We start from the raw sequence: 20,887 nt of genomic DNA on the forward strand, positions 1-20,887 counted from the left end.
CTTACATCCACTTTACATATAAGGTACATCTGGGGTGCTGACCATTTTTCAGACTCCCAAATAAAATATTCTTAAATCATTTTGTTTTTCAATTTTAATTTATTAAATGAAAAAAACAAAACAAAACATAAAATTCATTTTTGTTTCGCATAACCCCCCACAAAGGTTTTGACTCAGAAAAACATCTGGTTTTAATAATTAATCAATTTAAAAATGTTAACTGGGACAAAAAGAAGACAGCAAAGCTGGGAGAAAAATTGCAGTAAATGGTCCCAACTCAGTTGTCTGCACCAACCTTATGGCACATGGTTTACCTGTTCAACCAGGTGGGCTGGTAAGAACTACTTTCTTGTTTAATACACTATTAAGAAATGATATGAAGTAACTACCCTTAAAGGTTCCATAAATGTCTCATAAGTAAAACTGAGACAAAGATTGAGACGTAATTAAAGTCATTGGTCAGGTTATCAGGAATGCACCTGTGTTACTGCAGACTCATCCTCTGACTGAACCCATGGCTTTATGTGGGAACACCAAATGTTCTCAGCACGGCAAGCTCCTGGAGTACTACTGCTTGGACGACATGACCTGTGTGTGTGTTTCCTGCGCCATTGAGGACCAGCACCGCCTACACAATATGAAGACCTTCTCCACAGCCCACAAAGAGCTCCTGGAGAAGCTGAAAGCTGAGCAGCTGATCTTACAGGAGAAAACAGACGATGAGAATGTGAGTCTGGAAAAGTGGGAGAAGAGTGAAAGAGAGAAGCTGGGTCGCTGCAGTGTGCGTCTGATTGAGGCTGTGACTAAGCTGCGTGACATCTCTCTGACCAGCGTCCAGAGCTCAGTCTCTGCTCGTATGGTGTCCCTGAAAACCACTTCACAAGGTTTAAGGGTGCAAAATACTGCCAGGGCCAAAACAGCTACCCAGTCCAAGACAACCTCTGCATCAATCACATATTAGGGGTAGAATGGAGAAGAGCCTTTACCACCACCTGAAAAGGTGGAGGTGTTTTGGAACTTTGATGCCTCCTTGCTGTCCTTCTACAGCAGAACTGAACAGCACCAGAGAGAAGAAATAATAACTATTGAGATGAGCCTGAAAGACAAGGAACTGACTCCATTTGTACGACTGGGAAAGGAAAATGTCCAAAACAGAGGCAGGAATGGAAGTGCTCATGTGGGAAAGTTTACTACAGGGATGGTAGTGGATACAGGAATAATAAGTCCCGCTTTTCTTCCCAGGCTAATTGTTCTTGTGGAAAAATGATTGGTGGTCCATGTGTCGCAGAAATGGTTTGTAAACTCTATTAATTCAAACTCTGCTGATCATTTAGTCATTTTCTGTCCCTGTATGAATATCAATGTAACTGACTGTCTGTCACATTCATTAACTGCTTCAGTGATTAACTTGTTGTGTGATGTATCACATATGAAAGTAAAGTAAATTAAAAAACTAAAACAATTTTGTTTTTTATGTCATTTTTATTTTGTTAATTAAAATATTCTTAGCTCCAGTGTTTGCTTTAAATGTAGCAACAACTTCTTTTAGTTTGAACCGTTTCTGCTTTATTTCACCTGCAAGTTGAAGACGTGCGTCTCCATCTGCTGGTGAAGCTCTCATATTGTACATACAGCTCTTTGGTCTTATTATTAACAACAAAGAAACACAGCTGTTGTTTTATACAATGTAAATGATCAGATAAATAATAAAGTGAGTGTACTTTTAATATATGCAATGCTTTACATATCTGATTAACTGAAGCAAGAACATTGCATTTTCATGTGTGTTAATTAGACAAAAGAAAGTTACTGAATTTGCCAGTTTATTAAGTATACCTTTGTCAGTATAAAAGTAAAGCAAATCACTTTGCATTCTATTGGTTTTAATTAGTTTCAATATTAAAAACTAAAAAGACTGAGAGACCAGGCTGCAAAATACTGCTGGTCTTATATAAGGACACAAAAACTGATAAGATTTTGTCTCATTAGATAAGAGCAGGCTCATTGTTCTACAGTAACTTGTAGGCACATACAGGGAACTATTGTTCTGCTATAAAGGTTTATAATCTACAGGCAGGGCGGTCAGTTTCCAACAATCTGATAAATACAGTTGTTCAGTGCTGGCAGGAATCCTGCCTCAAACATCAAAGCCTTTAAATAATCACCAGGTATTGTGACTTTACATTAAAAATGTTTCCTCTTTGTTACACATGATAGAAAATAAGGGCAACTGAACGCCAGTGAAGGAATGTTATCCATAAGCTATATTATGGTAAATTAACAGTATTTTAATGTCAGCACAACAATGGAAAAAATGCTATGTGGATTTCATAAGTTGGTTGCAATTTTATCACAAGTCCATGTCTTTTCTACCCTAGCACAAAAGTGTGTTTGCAAATCAAACTCTGATGGGTGTTTCTATGTTAGCATATCCATATTTCTGCAGTTAAACGTGCCTTTGTTTTAGCAGTGCAAACTAACTTCCAAATAATCCAAACTGTTGTACGGTGCTACTGGATGGATAAAAGACTGAGAGACCAGGCTGGAAAATACTTCTGTTCATTGAACTGGAGTCAAACAAAGAGCAGCAGAGATTCTTTCAGGACTGAATCACATTCAACAAATCAAATCAGGAGATCCAGATTTAAATAAACATCTGCAAACATCCACAGATCCACAAGCTGTTCTGTGTGACATGAAAGAGGAAACCAGCAAATAAGACCTGTATGAGGTGTGAGAACTCCAACATCCTCTTTGTTTCATTTAATGATGATGCTTATTTTGGAGCTAAATGAATATGTGCTTCTGTACAAAACATATGAAGTGAGAAAATATGAATGTTGAATAGCTCCTAAAATCTTGTGCTAATTATAACTGGCTTATTGGTGCCTGGATTTTATAGATTGCTTATTCAGTGTTTTAACATTTTGAGTGTTTCCTGTCAATCTTGGAGGAAATTAAACTGAATTGCAAACATTGCAAAACAGCTGCAGTCACATTTGTCTGACTCCACCCCTTCAGTGTGGAGTTTTCAGGGAATTGAAAGTGTTGTGCAGAGCTCCTGAGCAGACTAAACACGGTGATCAGAAACAGGCAAGAAACGAGCAAAACTCAGGAGTTCATCAAATTCCAAGTTTTTTCTAAAAAGAGTCAGAAAGAAAGCGACAAGGACTTTATTCAACACTGAATTATACTCAACAAATCTAAGGAGGACTTCCTGCTGGGAAAACATGTCTGACAGCATACAAACAAAAAGGAGAAGAACAGATCCACAAACTATCCTCTGTGACATGTGTGCAGAGGACAGGAAACCAGCAAAGAAGACCTGCATGAAGTGTGAGATCTCCATGTGTGTCCAGCACCTCCAGGCCCACCTGACCACACCTGTGTTACTGCAGACTCATCCTCTGACTGAACCCATGGATTTATGTGGGAACACCAAATGTTCTCAGCACAGCAAGCTCCTGGAGTACTACTGCTTGGACGACATGATCTGTGTGTGTGTTTCCTGCGCCATTGAGGACCAGCACCGCCTACACAATATGAAGACCTTCTCCACAGCCCACAAAGAGCTCCTGGAGAAGCTGAAAGCTGAGCAGCTGATCTTACAGGAGAAAACAGACGATGAGAATGTGAGTCTGGAAAAGTGGGAGAAGAGTGAAAGAGAGAAGCTGGGTCGCTGCAGTGTGCGTCTGATTGAGGCTGTGACTAACCTGCATGACATCTCTCTGACCAGCGTCCAGAGCTCAGTCTCTGCTCGTATGGTGTCCCTGAAAACCAGCAAGAGCAGCATGGAAGCAGCACAGAAGGAGAAGGACACCTTCAGATTCCTGCAGATGTATTCTCAGGTGCATCAGGATGTGGAGAAGGCCAAAGCTGTGGATCTGAGAAAAGGGCTGGAGCCGGGCAGCCATCGGGACAAACTGGTTGAGGAGATGAGACAGAATGGGGAGAAGATGGTGAAGCAAGCGTCTCAGTTCTGGGGATCATTGCTGACTCTGGTTGATCCTGAACACCACCAGGAGCTTGTTCCCACTGATTCACACCTGATCTTTGAGCCACAGTCTCTGGGTCCTGGCATGTCGCTGTCTAAAGACAAGAGGAAGGTTTTCCACAATAGCTGGCTGGGACAGTGCTGTGCAACTCTTCTAATCTGTAGAACCAAGACAGCCAGCAGCTATCAGAGGTGGGTGGTCAGTCTGCCTGAAGAGTCTGATTGGACGATTGGTTTACGTGATAAAAAGTCTGCAAAGAACTTGAAGGATGAACCTTTCTATGGACTGTGCTGGGAAGATAAGCAGCTCAGCTTTCACACAATGGAGAACGATGATGATTCTGATGCATCGTTTAAAGAAGGAGAAAGTAACATGGCCAACACAGCAAAGCAAAACATGGTGTCTTCTGAGTTAATTACAAACGAGGAGGAGAATGGTGATGAGGCCATGCCACCACTTGAAAAGGTGGAGGTGTTGTGGAACTTTGACTCCTCGCTCTCCTTCTACAGAAGAATCGGACAGCACCAGAGGGAAGAAATAATAACTATGGAGATGAGCCTGAAAGACAAGGAACTGTCTCCATTTGTACGACTGGGAAAGGAAAATGTCCAAAACACGACCCAGAGGCAGGAATGGAAGTGCACATGTGGGAATGTTTACTACAGGGATGGTTATGGATGCAGGAATAATATGTCCCGCTTTTCTTCTCAGGCTAATTGTTCTTGTGGAAAAATGATTGGTGGTCCATGTGTCACAGAAATGGTTTGTAAACTCTGTTAATTCAAACTCTGCTGATCATTTAGTCATTTTCTGTCTCTGTATGAATATCAGTGTAACTGACTGTCTTTCAGATTCATTAACTGTGAAGAAATTGTGCCGCTTCGGTGATTATCTTGTCATATGATGTATCACATAACATAGTAAAGTAAATTTAAAAAAATAAAAAATTGTGGGTTTTTTTAAGTGTCATTTACAGCCAGACAGCCAGCTCCTGCTCCCAGCTTCCAGTTCTCCCAAGAACCCTCAATATCTACATAAAAAATAAAATTGTGGAGTGGGCACGGGCACTTGAAGTGAGGCCGAATGAACAGACCCCCCTCTGGACATCGTTCAGTGTGCCCACCCCCAAGGCCCTATATTTATGACACATGACTTCTAAAAACTCTCTTCTTTTATTCATGTATTGATTTGTTAATTATTCACAACAGTATGTATACTGTTACAGTGCCAGAGTACATATAGACCTATGTATTACAACATGTCAGACCATGACAGGAAGGGCCACTACTCAAAAAGATATGACTGATGGAAAATATTGTGTAAACATTTGTATGAAGTTTAAGTTAAGCTACAGGCTTATTTCTCCATCAGCCTGCAGAACTTAAATAGGAAGAACAATTCAGCTTGTTATAGATACTTTGCTTTAATTGTTGCATTAATTATTTAACAGTTGTTAAACTGAACAAAAAAATCTGATCATACATCTTCTACAGAGCATGAAACTTGATGTCTTCTAAAAACACTTTAGCTCTGGTGGAAATGTGGTGTCGTGTTATTCTTGTTATCAAACCTCAGTATGTGTAAAGATGAACTGGAAGTTTGGTCGTGTCCCCAGAGTGAACTGTTTAACGCAATGAAGCAATGTGTGGTTTGTTGCAATGCTTTGTGTATTTACTCAGTATGCATTCAAGGTTTAAAGTTACTATGGCAACATGAGTAAAAATAAAGCTAAAAGTCTTAAGGGAATAATTATTATAATACCATTAGATACACAACAAAAACATCCTGACATCTCACCTCTGTTTTCGAGATTGTGAAAACGAATTGCAAAAATATTTTTATTGTTTTTGTTTTTAATAAATAATTACAATCCACAGTAAACCTGAAAACAATGAATAAGTGTTGGTAATATTTTAGAGTTCATTCACATATATTGTAGGGGAGCCATAATGTCTTCTGACATATCAGTCTACACATAATTTAACAGTTAGGCTGAACGTCTGTAGAAGTAAACAGTATTTTAGTCTCATTTATTTATTTATGTTGCCTGAAGGGTGTAAGTTGAAACTTTTGTAATCTAAAAAAAGACCATAGAGAAGAATTTGTGATGAGCCACAGGTAAGTTTCTGTTTTCCTGTGATCACTTATCACTTATCACGTATCAGTTTTCTTCATTTGTTACCATGGTGGCCTGAGACTATCAGCTGGTGTCAGCTCGGCCCCTCCCCAGGACCCTCAATGTCTATATGCAATTTAAAATTGAGAATTGGGCACAGGCACCAGAGGTGAGGCTGAATGAACAGACCCCCCCTCTGGACACCATTCAGTGTATGTGTCATGAGAATGTAAGTACATTGTGGAATAAAATTGAGACACAGGTATCCAGGAGGGGACAGAGGAGGAATGCCTCCCCTGCACCTCAGTGACTCACCTGTACCTCAAGCCCCTGCATGTGTGGTGGTGTGAAGGAGCGGGAGGAAGGAAGCAAATTAGTAATGGCGAGGAAAGCTGGAGGACCACCCTGGAGCCAGCTGACTCCTGCTGACCCCAGTAGGTACCTGAGTTACCCAAAATCCACCAATGGCACCACAGAGCCCCACCAAGCAGCCCAACAACCCCACCGGAGAGGAAAAACTACACCCACTCCAACATTCAGTAAACTCCCAGACTATATAAGACAATAGACACTAAAGTTGAGTCTATCCTCCACCTCTGGCAGATCCCCCCCACCTGCAGAGCTAACTCCTCAAAAGCAGAGACCACTCTGCAAAAATGTGGTAAAAACGTCCCAGGCAGTTAAAGAGGCCCCGAGTTACACCAATGCAATGACACATAATCTGATGAGTTTTTGTCTCATTAGATAAGAGCAGGCTCATTGTTCTACAGTAACTTGTAGGCACATACAGGGAACTATTGTTCTGCTATAAAGGTTTATAATCTACAGGCAGGGCGGTCAATTTCCAACAATCTGATAAATACAGTTGTTCAGTGCTGACAGGAATCCTGCCTCAAACATCAAAGCCTTTAAATAATCACCAGGTATTGTGACTTTACATTAAAAATGTTTTTCGTCTTTGTTACACATGATAGAAAATAAGGGCAGCTGAAAGCCAGTGAAGGAATGTCATCCATAAGCTATATTATGGCAAATTAACAGTATTTTAATGTCAGCACAACAATGGAAAAAATGCTATGTGGATTTCATAAGTTGGTTGCATTTTAGTCCATGTCTTTTCTACCCTAGCACAAAAGTGTGTTTGCAAATCAAACTCTGATCGTTTTTTCTAACATGTCCATATTTCTGCAGTTAAACGTGCCTTTGTTGTAGCAGTGCAAAGTGCAAACTAACTTCCAGATAATCCAAACTGTTGTACGGTGCTACTGGATGGATAAAAGACTGAGAGACCAGCCTGGAAAATACTTCTGTTCATTGAACTGGAGTCAAACAAAGAGCAGCAGAGATTCTTTCAGGACTGAATCACATTCAACAAATCAAAATCAGGAGATTCAGATTTAAATAAACATCTAAAAACACCGGCCGATCCACAAGCTGTTCTGTGTGACATGTGAAAGAGGAAAGGAAACCAGCAAATAAGACCTGTATGAGGTGTGAGAACTCCAACATCCTCTTTGTTTCATTTAATGATGATGCTTATTTTGGAGCTAAATGAATATGTGCTTCTGTACAAAACATATGAAGTGAGAAAATGTGAATGAATGTTGAATAGCTCCTAAAATCTTGTGCTAATTATAACTGGCTTATTGCTGCCTGGATTTTATAGATTGCTTATTCAGTGTATTAACATTTTGAGTGTTTCTTGTCAATCTTGGAGGAAATTAAACTGAATTGCAAACATTATAAAACAGCTGCAGTCACATTTGTCTGACTCCACCCCTTCAGTGTGGAGTTTTCAGGGAATTGAAAGTGTTGTGCAGAGCTCCTGAGCAGACTGAACACGGTGATCAGAAACAGGCAAGAAACGAGCAAAACTCAGGAGTTCATCAAATTCCAAGTTTTTTCTAAAAAAGAGTCAGAAAGAGAGCAACAAGGACTTTATTCAACACTGAATTATACTCGACAAATCTAAGGAGGACTTCCTGCTGTGAAAACATGTCTGACAGCATACAAACAAAAAGGAGAAGAACAGATCCACAAACTATCCTCTGTGACATGTGTGCAGAGGACAGGAAACCAGCAAAGAAGACATGCATGAAGTGTGAGATCTCCATGTGTGTCCAGCACCTCCAGGCCCACCTGACCACACCTGTGTTACTGCAGACTCATCCTCTGACTGAACCCATGGATTTATGTGGGAACACCAAATGTTCTCAGCACGGCAAGCTCCTGGAGTACTACTGCTTGGACGACATGACCTGTGTGTGTGTTTCCTGTGCCATTGAGGACCAGCACCGCCTACACAATATGAAGACCTTCTCCACAGCCCACAAAGAGCTCCTGGAGAAGCTGAAAGCTGAGCAGCTGATCTTACAGGAGAAAACAGACGATGAGAATGTGAGTCTGGAAAAGTGGGAGAAGAGTGAAAGAGAGAAGCTGGGTCGCTGCAGTGTGCGTCTGATTGAGGCTGTGACTAACCTGCGTGACATCTCTCTGACCAGCGTCCAGAGCTCAGTCTCTGCTCGTATGGTGTCCCTGAAAACCAGCAAGAGCAGCATGGAAGCAGCACAGAAGGAGAAGGACACCTTCAGATTCCTGCAGATGTATTCTCAGGTGCATCAGGATGTGGAGAAGGCCAAAGCTGTGGATCTGAGCAAAGGGCTGGAGCCGGGCAGCCATCGGGACAAACTGGTTGAGGAGATGAGACAGAATGGGGAGAAGATGGTGAAGCAAGCGTCTCAGTTCTGGGGATCATTGCTGACTCTGGTTGATCCTGAACACCACCAGGAGCTTGTTCCCACTGATTCACACCTGATCTTTGAGCCACAGTCTCTGGGTCCTGGCATGTCGCTCTCCAAAGACAACAGAAAGGTTTTCCACAACAGCTGGCTGGGACAGTGCTGTGCAACTCTTCTAATCTGTAGTACCAAGACAGCCAGCAGCTATCAGAGGTGGGTGGTCAGTCTGCCTGAAGAGTCTGATTGGATGACTGGTTTATGTGATAAAAAGTGTGCAAAGAACTTGAAGGATGGAGCTGTGTATGGACTGTGCTGGGAAGATAAGCAGCTCAGCAGCCTCACAACAAAGAGGTGTAAGACAGTTTCCCATGTTTCAGATAGATCATTCATAATGGATGAATGGGAAGAAACTCCTCTAATTAAAACAGGAAAAGAGTACATGGTGTCTTCTTCATTAATCACATATCAGGGGGAAAATGGAGTAGAGCCTGTACCACGACCTGAAAAGGTGGAGGTGTTGTGGAACTTTCCTGCCTCCACGCTGTCCTTCTTCAGGAGAATTGGACAGCACCAGAGAGAAGAAATAATCACAATGAAGCTCAACGAAAGCGTCAACATCCAGGATATGGCCCCATTTATTCAACTGGGAAAACAAAATACTGACAGCACGACCCAGCAGCAGCAGTGGAAGTGTTCATGTGGGAAAGTTTACTACTGGGATGGTAACAGGTACCGGGATCATAGTTCCAGCTACTCGTACCAGTCTACTTGTTCCTGTGGAAAAGTCATTGGTGTCACAGAGATGGTTTGTAAACTTTGCTAATTGTAGCTCTGTTTGTTTTGTTTTTTTTCACCAGATGAATATAAATTTAAGTGATTGATGAATACTATGTGAAGAATCTTCAGTGATGAATTTGTGAATTGCAAACTTTCAGTGAACAAAATTCAAGCCAGACTTGAAATTTATATTCACTTGCATGTTTTTCAATTTCAATAAGTTTTTATCTTTTGCATGTGGTTCCAATGTATCAACAAAGTCTTTTAGTTTTAATTTTTCTGCTTAATTTAATCTGCAAAATGAAGATGTTCGTGTCCATCCACTGTTGGTGCTCTCATACAGCTCTTTGGCCTTAGTAGTGACAACAAAGAAACGTGTTGTTTCATTCACTGTAAATGATTTGATCAATAATAAATGAAGTTAATTTTGTTATTGTGGAATGTTTTCATTTGATTAATTAAAGTGTTAACAATGCAATTTAACTTTTTGTTGATATAAAAAAAGGAAATTTACCCAAATTTGCCAGGTTATAATGTATTCCTGCTGCCTGTGTCCAAAACGAAGCCCATCCTGAAGTTTATCCTTTAAGATTTGTTCGAAGTGTTTAACTGAGTGTCTTTTTGGTCAGGGCATTCATATAACTCCATGTACCCTCCATAATGAAGATAGTTTAACCATATAAGACATAAAGCAAAACATTTTGGCACCATTAATTTCATCCCAGTGCACATTAAACACTGTAAACTGAGCTTACACCTCACCAGGTTTTGTCTTATTAGATACAACGAGGCTCATTGTTCTACAGTAACTTGTAAGCACATACAGGGAACTATTGTTCTGCTATAAAGGTTTATAATCTACAGGCTGGGCTGTCGATTTCCAGCAATCTGATACTGCAATAAATACAGTTGTTCACTGCTGGCAGGAATCCTGCCTCAAACATCAAAGCCTTTAAATAATCACCAGGTATTGTGACTTTACATAACATTTATTTTCTTTTTTTATACATAATAAGAAAATAAAGGAACCCAGCAAGGGAATGTCATACATAAGATTTTATGGGAAATTAATAAATTCAATCAATGGCATCTGATCACCCCATGTTAGTGTTGTTCCTACAATATCATAATGACTGCAAACTGACCAATCATGTTGTCTGAGCTGTTCAGTTAGCATTAGACAAGAAAACTGTCACTTACAAACCAACATATAAAACCTAAATTTGGCTAACAGAAAACTTAACTTGATAATATGTTTCTTATATTGTATAAATTAACAAAGAAAACACTTGAAATGTTCACCATTAGTTCCAGAAAGAGGTTAGGACACAGAGTCTCTTTAATTTCATGTGTAGACACTGTAAATGATCTAATCAATTATAAAGTTATTGGAGTTTGAAGTTGTGAAATGTTTTTGTTTACTGGATGAAATGTAATGTGAGTTTTTGAAATATAAAAACTGCCTTTTTTAAAGTTTAGACACATATGACAAAAAAGAACAAGTTTACATAAGAACAATTTGAAACGGTGAAATGAACTGTGTGAAACTAAATCCTGTAAAATACCCACACTGAAGGACTTCTGAAGCTAACATGAAGGTTTTAATCATTACAATAAATCCGTTGAACGTCTCGCTCGTAAAAGGAAACACACACTAACTTTGGTTTGATCAGGAGCAGCTGAACCAGGTAAGACAAAAGTATAAATAGATTCAATAACATCTGTGGCTTTAGGTACAGATGCTTTTGCTGATGCAAACAACCACATCACCAACACCTCCTGTTAGTTTTGATTCACACTGTTCTTGGATCTACTGTCAGCTGTGAAAAATGTGCACACTGAGCAAGTAAATGCTGGGTGTAGGTACAGTAAGGACAGTATGGAGACCTTTCTTTTGGCTCGGTGCTGGGGTGTGATATTCCTGAGGCTGGTGTTTACCATGGCTGTTATAGTGTGGAGAGTACTGCTGCTCTTACCACCCTTGCAGTCAATGCGGCGCTCTGTCCGAGGTGCTGATTTACACCGAGCTTCACTATAACAAGATTCATATGTTGTCTCTTGTATATTTAGTTCATAATCAAGCCAATCAGAGAAATACGGGAAAGTGGGAATAATAATCCACATAGAACCTCATAAACTCTGCCTGCATGTCCTGAGGCAGCTTGGTGAGTTGCCGTGTCACATGGGACACACAGTTAGGTTCAGTCTGGCCTGTGACTCCAAGCTGATCTACCATCCAAATAAGTGCTCTCACTTTCAGTGCAAACTACATGCACCCACTATTGTCACCACATGCAACGTTTGGGGCTTCCATGAGGTCAGCAATTTTTGTGAGAGCTAGCTGGTGAGGTTGCCCATACTGCTCGGTGAAACTGGCGATTGTATCAGTAGAAGATTGTGGGGAACTGGTGCATGAATCTGCTATAAATAGTGCTTCCTCATATTGCAGATGATCCACCAAAATCTGGTACTTAAAGTGCTCTGTAGCATCCTCAGGCAGTGGATTTTCCAGGGCAACTTTGAGTCTGGCAAATTCTTCCAGCCAGAAAGCAAAGCATGACCATTACTTTGGACAGCTGGTGGGAATGACAGAGGTCGATAGACACTGTCATCTTGCATCAGTTCTTCTGTGCATATCTACCACCTGTCACTGTTGCCTACAATTATCCTCCATCAATCTGTGAAGTACCTCCATAAGCTTAGGTTCAGTTTCCAGTCCAGACCTCGTCCTGGGAGGTGCAGGTGTGCTTTGAAACAGGTGGTCTGTGTGATCAGGCAGACGTGAATATTGAACTCCAGTCTTCAGCCCTGAGTGGACGACTGAGCGGAGTCATCCAGCTGTATCTCTCTGGTAGTCTCTCCACACTGACAACAGGAAAGTTTTCCACAGTCAGTGGATGAAATTTTGTTCTTCCCACATGTTCTTCATTAAGAGTACACTTTCTGTTCCTGACTTTAAGAGATGGGTGATCAGCATTTCCAAAGACTGTGACTGGACCATTGGTGTATGTGACGACACTTATGGAAACTATATAAAGGATGGATATATCTATGGCCTACGCTGCCAAGGTAACCAGCTCCTCTCTCTCACAACAGAGTCTAGTTTGGTTATGAATGAAACTCCACCTGTAATAGTGTTTGGGATGCTGATGAGGAAACACTATTTATAGCAGATTCATGCACCAACCTTATGGATCTGAGAAAAGGGCTGGAGCCGGGCAGACAGCTGGGCAAACTGGTTGAGGAGATGAGACAGAATGGGGAGAAGATGGTGAAGCAAGCGTCTCAGTTCTGGGGATCATTGCCGACTCTGGTAGATCCTGAACACCACCAGGAGCTTGTTCCCACTGATTCACACCTGATCTTTGAGCCACAGTCTCTGGGTCCTGGCATGTCGCTGTCTAAAGACAAGAGGAAGGTTTTCCACAGTCAGTGGATGAAATTTTGTTCTTCTAACTTGTTCCTCATTAAGGGTACAGTTCTTGTTCCTGACTTTAAGGGATGGGTGATCAGCATTTCCAAAGACTGTGACTGGACCATCGGTGTATGTGACGACAATTATGCAACGAGTATGAAGGATGGATATGTCTATGGCCTACGCTGCCAAGATAACCAGCTCTTCTCTCTCACAACAGAGTCTAGTTGGGTTATAAAAGAAACTCCACCTGTAATGGGGTTTGGGATGCAGAAAATTAAAACGCCCCGACAGCATTATAAGGTTTCCCATCAAGTGATCAACACTCCAAGTGGAAATGTGGAACCACAGATGACCAGACCACAAATAGTGGAAGTTGTGTGGAGCTTTCCGGACTCATTATCATTCTTCAGCAGGATCGGGCAGCACCAGAGAATAAACTTACTCACAGTAACAATCAGCTCTACCAGCTCAGACCTCAAACCTTTTGTTTGTCTCCAGGGTTTAGAAAAGGAAGCAACAAATGAGTTCTCCTTTAGTTCAAGTGCAACGACATCTCCATTTGGAGGATTTCCACAACAATATCAGAATCAGCCGAAATGCTCATGTGGGATGTTTAATGTCTAGTTATGGATTCAATTATGGAGGGGCATTAGGCTCCAACTCTTCCCAGTCAATCTGCTCTTGTGGAAAGATTATTGGTTCCCCACCAATCACAGCTGTGCTTTGTGAGCTTCTGTAAATAAAACACATGCTATTAGTGATGGGTCCAGCAACACTGACGCACCGGCGCATGTATCAAGCTCACAGAGTGAAGCCTGCATCGCTGCGTGCGTCGCTTTAAGAAAAAGTCACGTGATCGATACAGCTGCTGTATCGCTCATTACCAACGCGCCAAACTGTGTTTAAAAGGTACCGCATCCGCATCTGTCAACGGAACGAGTCGCCACCCAAAAAAACACAAAATGACTCTCGCAAAGATAAATAAAAATACACATCTCTCCATAGCAAAATGGAAATGTTTCTGCTGTGTGGGATCATTTTGATCTTTTAACTGCAAATGGTTTGTCTGTCTTTGTTTTAGTGTAATCTATCAGAATAGGAAAAACAGCAATGTGACCTGCAGTGTAAATTATTTCATTTTATGCAGGTTAAATGTCGCATCTGTTCTGCATTTCTTACACAAACAAAAGCACCTCCTCAGTGTTTAGGCATTACAGAGCCAAACATGAAAATGAGGAGACAAACACACCGAGAATGAACACTGGTAGGCCTATATTGACACTGAACAGCTTTATCATCATTTTTTTTTATTAATATGTGTTTTATTATTTTGAAATCAAGCATCTAGGAAGACTGTTCTGGACCAGGCAGCCCTGAATTTTATTATAAAGGACTGCCAACCCCTTAGTATTGTGGAGAGTGTCGGAGAGAAACATTCCAAGATCAGAGGATCCTTTAAGGTACTGGGGGAACAGGAAGACATTTTATCCTAACCTTTTCCACCTGTCTTTACAGCTTTTGTGTACCCCAGCCTCATCTGTGCCTCTGAGTTTTCCAAAGCTGGGGAAATGGTGTCAAAAAACAAAAACAAAAAACGCAATAGACTGAATGCAAAAACATTGGATAAACTTATTTTTCTGAATAGAAATTTATAATAAACTCTGAGTCAATTACATTTAAATGGGTAATATTACATTCACAATACTTTCATTTTAATTTTCACTTAATGTCATTCACAATATATTTTAAAGATGTCTACAATATTTGCAATGTAAAAGATATAAAATGTTTCAATGGAAAGTACAATACCTTACAGTGTATACACGTATGGCTAGGTCATTGAATCAGTGTCTGTTGTGAGTCTCAAGTAAGTTGCCTGCAATGATATTTAAGGTCCAGCAGGTGTCAGTATGGAGCAAAACAGCAACACTGTGTCGACACAGTATCGATACAGTTTGGGGAATTTGCTGAAACGCTTAACGAGGCCTCATCTACCCATCACTATTGTCCAAAACCCAGATCACCATGTTTCTTATTGACCACACTAGTTTTCAGTTCCTCTTAAAATGCTGATCATCTGTAAATGAACATGTGGTGCTGGCTGTGCAAAGGTATTATTACTGCTTAAACTTGCAAAGAAAGTCTAAGCTTGGTCATCACAAATGGTGCAACTCCAACAGTCTTGAGCTACTTGCTCAAGACAGACTATCGCTGGCTTATTGCTGCCTGAATTTCATTGCTTGCTCACTCTGTATTTATGACATGTTTCTTGTTAATCTTGAAGGAAATTAAACTGAACTACTAACATTAGAAAACAATTGTAGTCAAACTTGTCTGACCACTCCTTGAGTGTGTGGTTTAGCAGTAGTGAGATAATATCTCCCAGAGAATTGAATGTTTTGCAGACTTAATACTTTGACCAGAAACAGGTGAAATAAAAAGAGGGAAACCCAGTTATTCTTGAGGTTCATGGTGAATTTCATTAAAAGGGAGTCCAAAAGAAAGCAATAAAGATAGATTTATTGAATATAAGTCAGTGTTGAAATCAAAGGAGGACTTCCAGCTGGGAAAACATGTCTGACAACATACAAACAGAAAGGAGAAGAACTGTACGACTGGGAAAGGAAAATGCCTAAAACACGACCACGACCAAAGTTACTGAATTTGCCAGTTTATTAAGTACATCTTTGTCAGTCTAAAAGGTAAAGTAAAACACTTTGAAACTAATTAAAAGTTAATCCAATTTAAAACTGAAAGACTGAGAGACCAGGCTGGAAAATACTGCTGGTCTTACGGCTCGTTTTTCTACAGTAACTTGTCAGCACATACAGGGCACAATTGTATAAAAGTTTATAATCTAAAAAGTTTATAATTTAAAATTTAAAATAGAATAATAATACGGAAATAATACGAAAACATTACGACGTAATCGGGCTCTGAAGGAGGAGCAGCCCATGAATTTGGACACAGTCCAGGTCTGTAAAAACGCAGTGATTTCCCCTGGTTCAGCTCTGTCGGGTAATCCGACGAGTCTCATGTTTGGATCTCCGGCTTCTGTTTTCAAGGTCGTCCACTTTCAGTAGGAGTTCCTGACAGTTTAGTTCAATAACAAGTGGCCTCCCAACTTGTTAGTGAGGAAACCACGTCCTCAATTTTACTCATACGAGATTCTGCTGAGGTGAGGCTCTCGGAAAACACTCCGATTGCATCTGTCATTTCTTCATTTAAACTTTTCACAGTTGAGCTGTAAAATCCATTGTGAGAGACTGAATTGCATCCAGAACATTAGCCTCGGTCGGCTGACCGCTAGCGTAATCTTACTCCATCTTCTCGGTTTCAGGGTCGTTGCTCGTTCGTTTCTTTTGGACTCATCTTTTCCGGTTGTTTTCGGTTTAGATCGGCATCCTAAATACAGCCCTTGGGTCTTATTACTGACAACACAGAAACACAGCGGTTGTTTTATACAATGTAAATGATCTGATAGATGATAAAGTTAGTATATTTTTAATATGTAGGATGATTTTTTTTATCTGATTGACTGAAGCGAGAACACCGCATTTTCATGTTTGTTTATATGAAAAAAGAAATTTAGTCAGTTTGTCAGTTTATTATGTGCACCAACAAACTGATACTAAAGTAAATCCTGCCTCAAGCATCAAAGCCTTTATGTTGGCACAACAATAGAAACATTTCTGCCTGGATTTTATCATTTGGTTGCATTTTATTACAAGTCCATGTCTTTTCTACCCTAGCACAAAAGTGTGTTTGCAAATTAAACTCTGATCTGTGTTTTCATGTTGGCACGTCCATATTTCTGCAGTAAAAGTTGCCTGACTCTGCCTGTTCTCTGTTTGTTTTAGCAGTGTAAAATGCAAACCAACGTCCAGATAATCCAAACTGTTGTAGAGCAGTGAGGTATATTCAGCAAATCTAAGGAAGACTTCCTGCTGGAAAACATGTCTGACAGCATACAAACAAAAAGGAGAAGAACAGATCCACAAACTATCCTCTGTGACATGTGTACAGAGGACAGGAAACCAGCAAAGAAGACGTGCATGAAGTGTGAGATCTCCATGTGTGTCCAGCACCTCCAGGCCCACCTGACCACACCTGTGTTACTGCAGACTCATCCTCTGACTGAACCCATGGCTTTATGTGGGAACACCAAATGTTCTCAGCACGGCAAGCTCCTGGAGTACTACTGCTTGGACGACATGACCTGTGTGTGTGTTTCCTGCGCCATTGAGGACCAGCACCGCCTACACAATATGAAGACCTTCTCCACAGCCCACAAAGAGCTCCTGGAGAAGCTGAAAGCTGAGCAGCTGATCTTACAGGAGAAAACAGACGATGAGGATGTGAGTCTGGAAAAGTGGGAGAAGAGTGAAAGAGAGAAGCTGGGTCGCTGCAGTGTGCGTCTGATTGAGGCTGTGACTAAGCTGCGTGACATCTCTCTGACCAGCGTCCAGAGCTCAGTCTCTGCTCGTATGGTGTCCCTGAAAACCAGCAAGAGCAGCATGGAAGCAGCACAGAAGGAGAAGGACACCTTCAGATTCCTGCAGATGTATTCTCAGGTGCATCAGGATGTGGAGAAGGCCAAAGCTGTGGATCTGAGAAAAGGGCTGGAGCCGGGCAGCCATCGGGACAAACTGGTTGAGGAGATGAGACAGAATGGGGAGAAGATGGTGAAGCAAGCGTCTCAGTTCTGGGGATCATTGCTGACTCTGGTTGATCCTGAACACCACCAGGAGCTTGTTCCCACTGATTCACATCTGATCTTTGAGCCACAGTCTCTGGGTCCTGGCATGTCGCTGTCCAAAGACAAGAGGAAGGTTTTCCACAACAGCTACCTGGGACAGTGCTGTGCAACTCTTCTAATCTGTAGTACCAAGACAGCCAGCAGCTATCAGAGGTGGGTGGTCAGTCTGCCTGAAGAGTCTGATTGGACGACTGGTTTATGTGAAAAAACATCTGCAAAGAACTTGAAGGATGGAGCTGTGTATGGACTGTGCTGGGAAGATAAGCAGCTCAGCAGCCTCACAACAAAGAGAAATGAAGGTTCTCAATCATCCACTTCACAAGGTTTGAAGGTGCGAAATACTGGCACAGCCAAAACTGGGACCCAACTCGTGACAACCTCTGCATTAATCACATATCAGGGGGAGAATGGAGAAGAGCCTGTACCACGACCTGAAAAGGTGGAGGTGTTGTGGAACTTTCCTGCCTCCACGCTGTCCTTCTTCAGGAGAACCAGACAGCACCAGAGAGAAGAAATCATCACAATGAAGCTTAAAGTAAGCATCAACAACTGGGACCTGGTCCCATTTGTCCAACTGGGAAAGCAAAATATCCACAGCACGACCCAGCAGCAGCAGTGGAAGTGTTCATGTGGAAAAGATTACTACTGGGATGGTAACAGGTACCGGGATCATAGTTCCGGCTACTCCCACCAGTCTGTTTGTTCCTGTGGAAAAGCTCTTAGTGTCACAGAGATGGTTTGTAAACTTTGCTAATTGTAGCTCTGTTTGTTTGTTTGTTTTTTCTTTTTTTGTTTTCACAAGATGAATATAAATTTAAGTCACTGGTGAATTCAGTGTGATGAATCTTTAGTTATGAATTTGTAAAATTTAAAGAGTAAACAAAATTCAAATCAAACATGAAATGCATATTCACTTGCATGTTTTACAATTTTACTTATCTTTTGCATTTCTTTCCAATGTAGCAACAAAGTCTTTTAGTTTAAAGTTTTCTGCTTTATTTCACCTGCAAGTTGAAGATGTTTGTCTCCATCTACTGTTGGTGCTCTCACAGAGTGCTTTGGCCTTATTAATGAGAACAAAGAAACTTCTGTTTTTGATACACTGTAAATGATTTGATCAATAATGAATTAAGTTGATGTTCAGTTTGGAAAATAAAGGAACTAAAGGAACCCAGCAAGGGAACGTCATCCATAAGATAAATTAATAAATCCAATCAATGGCATCTGATCAGCCGTGTTGGTGTTGTTCCTACGATATCATAATAACTGTAACTGATCAATCGTGATGTCTGAATTGTTCAGTCAGCATTTGACAAGAGAACTCTCACTTGGCTAACAGAAAACCTAACTCAATAATATGTTTGCTATATTGTATAAATTAACAAAGAAAACACTTGAAATGTTCACCATTAGTTCCAGAAAGAGGTTAGGATACAGAGTGACAAGTAATGTATCTCTTTAGTTTCCTGTGTACATACTATTATTGATCTAATCAGTAAGTCTGTCACGGACTGCGCTGGCAGACCGTGGGGATGAGGGGAAACAGGACTCAAATGCTGGACTTTGTGCAATGAAAACAGGGCGTTTATTTATTTCCTCTTCCTAGTGTTAGTGTGTTTCCCCTCCTCCCTGTTCCAGCACCCATGCTGGCTGCCCTCTCGTTCCCACAATCCTAGGAAAACACAGAGGCAGCCGTCAGAAACACCACAATTGCAGCAGACTAACCTTCACTAACTTGTAAGGAGACTAACGTGAAGTCACACAACAATCCAGCGTCAGAGAGAGTTCCACCACACACACACGCACACACACACACACACACACACACACACACACACACACACACACACACACACACACACACACACAAGGACAACGAGGGACAGCAACACTAAATATACACATGTCCATAAACTAACTACAAAGTCATTTTAGTTTGAAGTTGTGGAATGTTTTTATTGACTGGATGAAATATAACGTGAGTTTTTGAAATATAAAAACTAACTTTTTTTTTCAACTTCACTCAAATACGACAAAGAAAAAAAAAACAAGTTTACATACAAACAGTGTAAAATGGTGAAATGAACTGTGTGAAAGTAAACCCTGTTAAATGCTCTTCTTCTGAAGCTAACATGAAGGTTTTAATCATTACAATAAATCCATTGAACGTCTCGCTCGTAAAAGGAAACACACACTAACTTTGGTTTGATCAGGAGCAGCTGAACCAGGTAAGACAAAAGTATAAATAGATTCAATAACATCTGTGGATTTAGGTACAGATGCTTTTGCTGATGCAAACAACCACATCACCAACACCTCCTGTTAGTTTTGATTCACACTGTTCTTGGATCTACTGTCAGCTGTGAAAAATGTGCACACTGAGCAAGTAAATGCTGGGTGTAGGTACAGTAAGGACAGTATGGAGATCTTTGTTTTGGCTCGGTGCTGGGGGGTGATATTCCTGGAGCTGGTGTTTACCATGGCTATTATAGTGTGGAGAGCTCTGATGCTCTTACCACCCTTGCAGTCGTAGCAGTGCTCTGTCCAAGGTGCTGATTTACTCCGATCTTCAGTGTAACAAGATTCATATGTGTCTCTTGAATATTCAGTTCATAGTCAAGCCAATCAGAGAAATACAGGAGGGTGGGAATAATAATCCGCATAGGATACAAGAACCTTGGTGAGCTGCCGTGTCACATGGGACACACAGTTAGGTTCTGTCATGCGCAGAGGCGCGTACACCCAAAGGATCCAAAAGCAGACTCCAATGCAAGCAGAAAAAACGCTTTATTATCTTAACAAAAGGTGACCCGGGATAACCAAAGAAGCAAGCGAGGAACTGAAAAACCCGGGGAAATAAATGATGCGGGGAAGCCGAAATCGGGACCGTGGGAAGCTGCAACAGAAAGGGGAGAAAATTACTAGTGAGCCGGGAAAACAGGGAAACACAACAAGACGGGGTTTGAGTAGTTGGCTTACGATCGGAGTGGGACCGTGGGACTTGGGAAGGGAGTGTGAGAGTCTGTGGAAAGAGAATCCGAGGAGTCAGTGATGAGGCCAGGTGATGCACTGGGTGGTCCAAGC

At 41.1% G+C, this 20,887-nt stretch overlaps 1 protein-coding gene across 6 annotated transcripts; it reads left to right on the forward strand.

The window, feature by feature from the left end:
* Window positions 1–52: 52 nt before the first annotated feature.
* On the forward strand, window positions 53–19,010 carry LOC116322097 (E3 ubiquitin-protein ligase TRIM7-like). 6 transcript variants are annotated; one of them, XM_039609762.1, is made up of 3 exons: window positions 53–334; window positions 494–873; window positions 17,549–19,010. In XM_039609762.1, exons 1-3 carry the CDS (start codon window positions 299–301, stop codon window positions 18,555–18,557), a joined length of 1,425 nt encoding a protein of 474 aa, XP_039465696.1. In that variant the 5' UTR covers window positions 53–298; the 3' UTR covers window positions 18,558–19,010. The 6 variants fall into 6 exon arrangements, with proteins under 6 accessions (XP_039465696.1, XP_039465697.1, XP_039465694.1 ...); XM_039609763.1 differs by lacking the exon at window positions 17,549–19,010 and adding an exon at window positions 3,765–4,911 and having other exon boundaries at window positions 494–859; XM_039609760.1 differs by lacking the exons at window positions 53–334; window positions 494–873 and adding exons at window positions 15,479–15,746; window positions 16,110–16,222 and having other exon boundaries at window positions 16,905–19,010.
* The last annotated feature ends 1,877 nt before the right edge of the window (window positions 19,011–20,887 follow it).

This window comes from Oreochromis aureus, linkage group 3 (genome assembly GCF_013358895.1).
Source record: "Oreochromis aureus strain Israel breed Guangdong linkage group 3, ZZ_aureus, whole genome shotgun sequence".
NCBI classification, from domain to species: domain Eukaryota; kingdom Metazoa; phylum Chordata; class Actinopteri; order Cichliformes; family Cichlidae; genus Oreochromis; species Oreochromis aureus.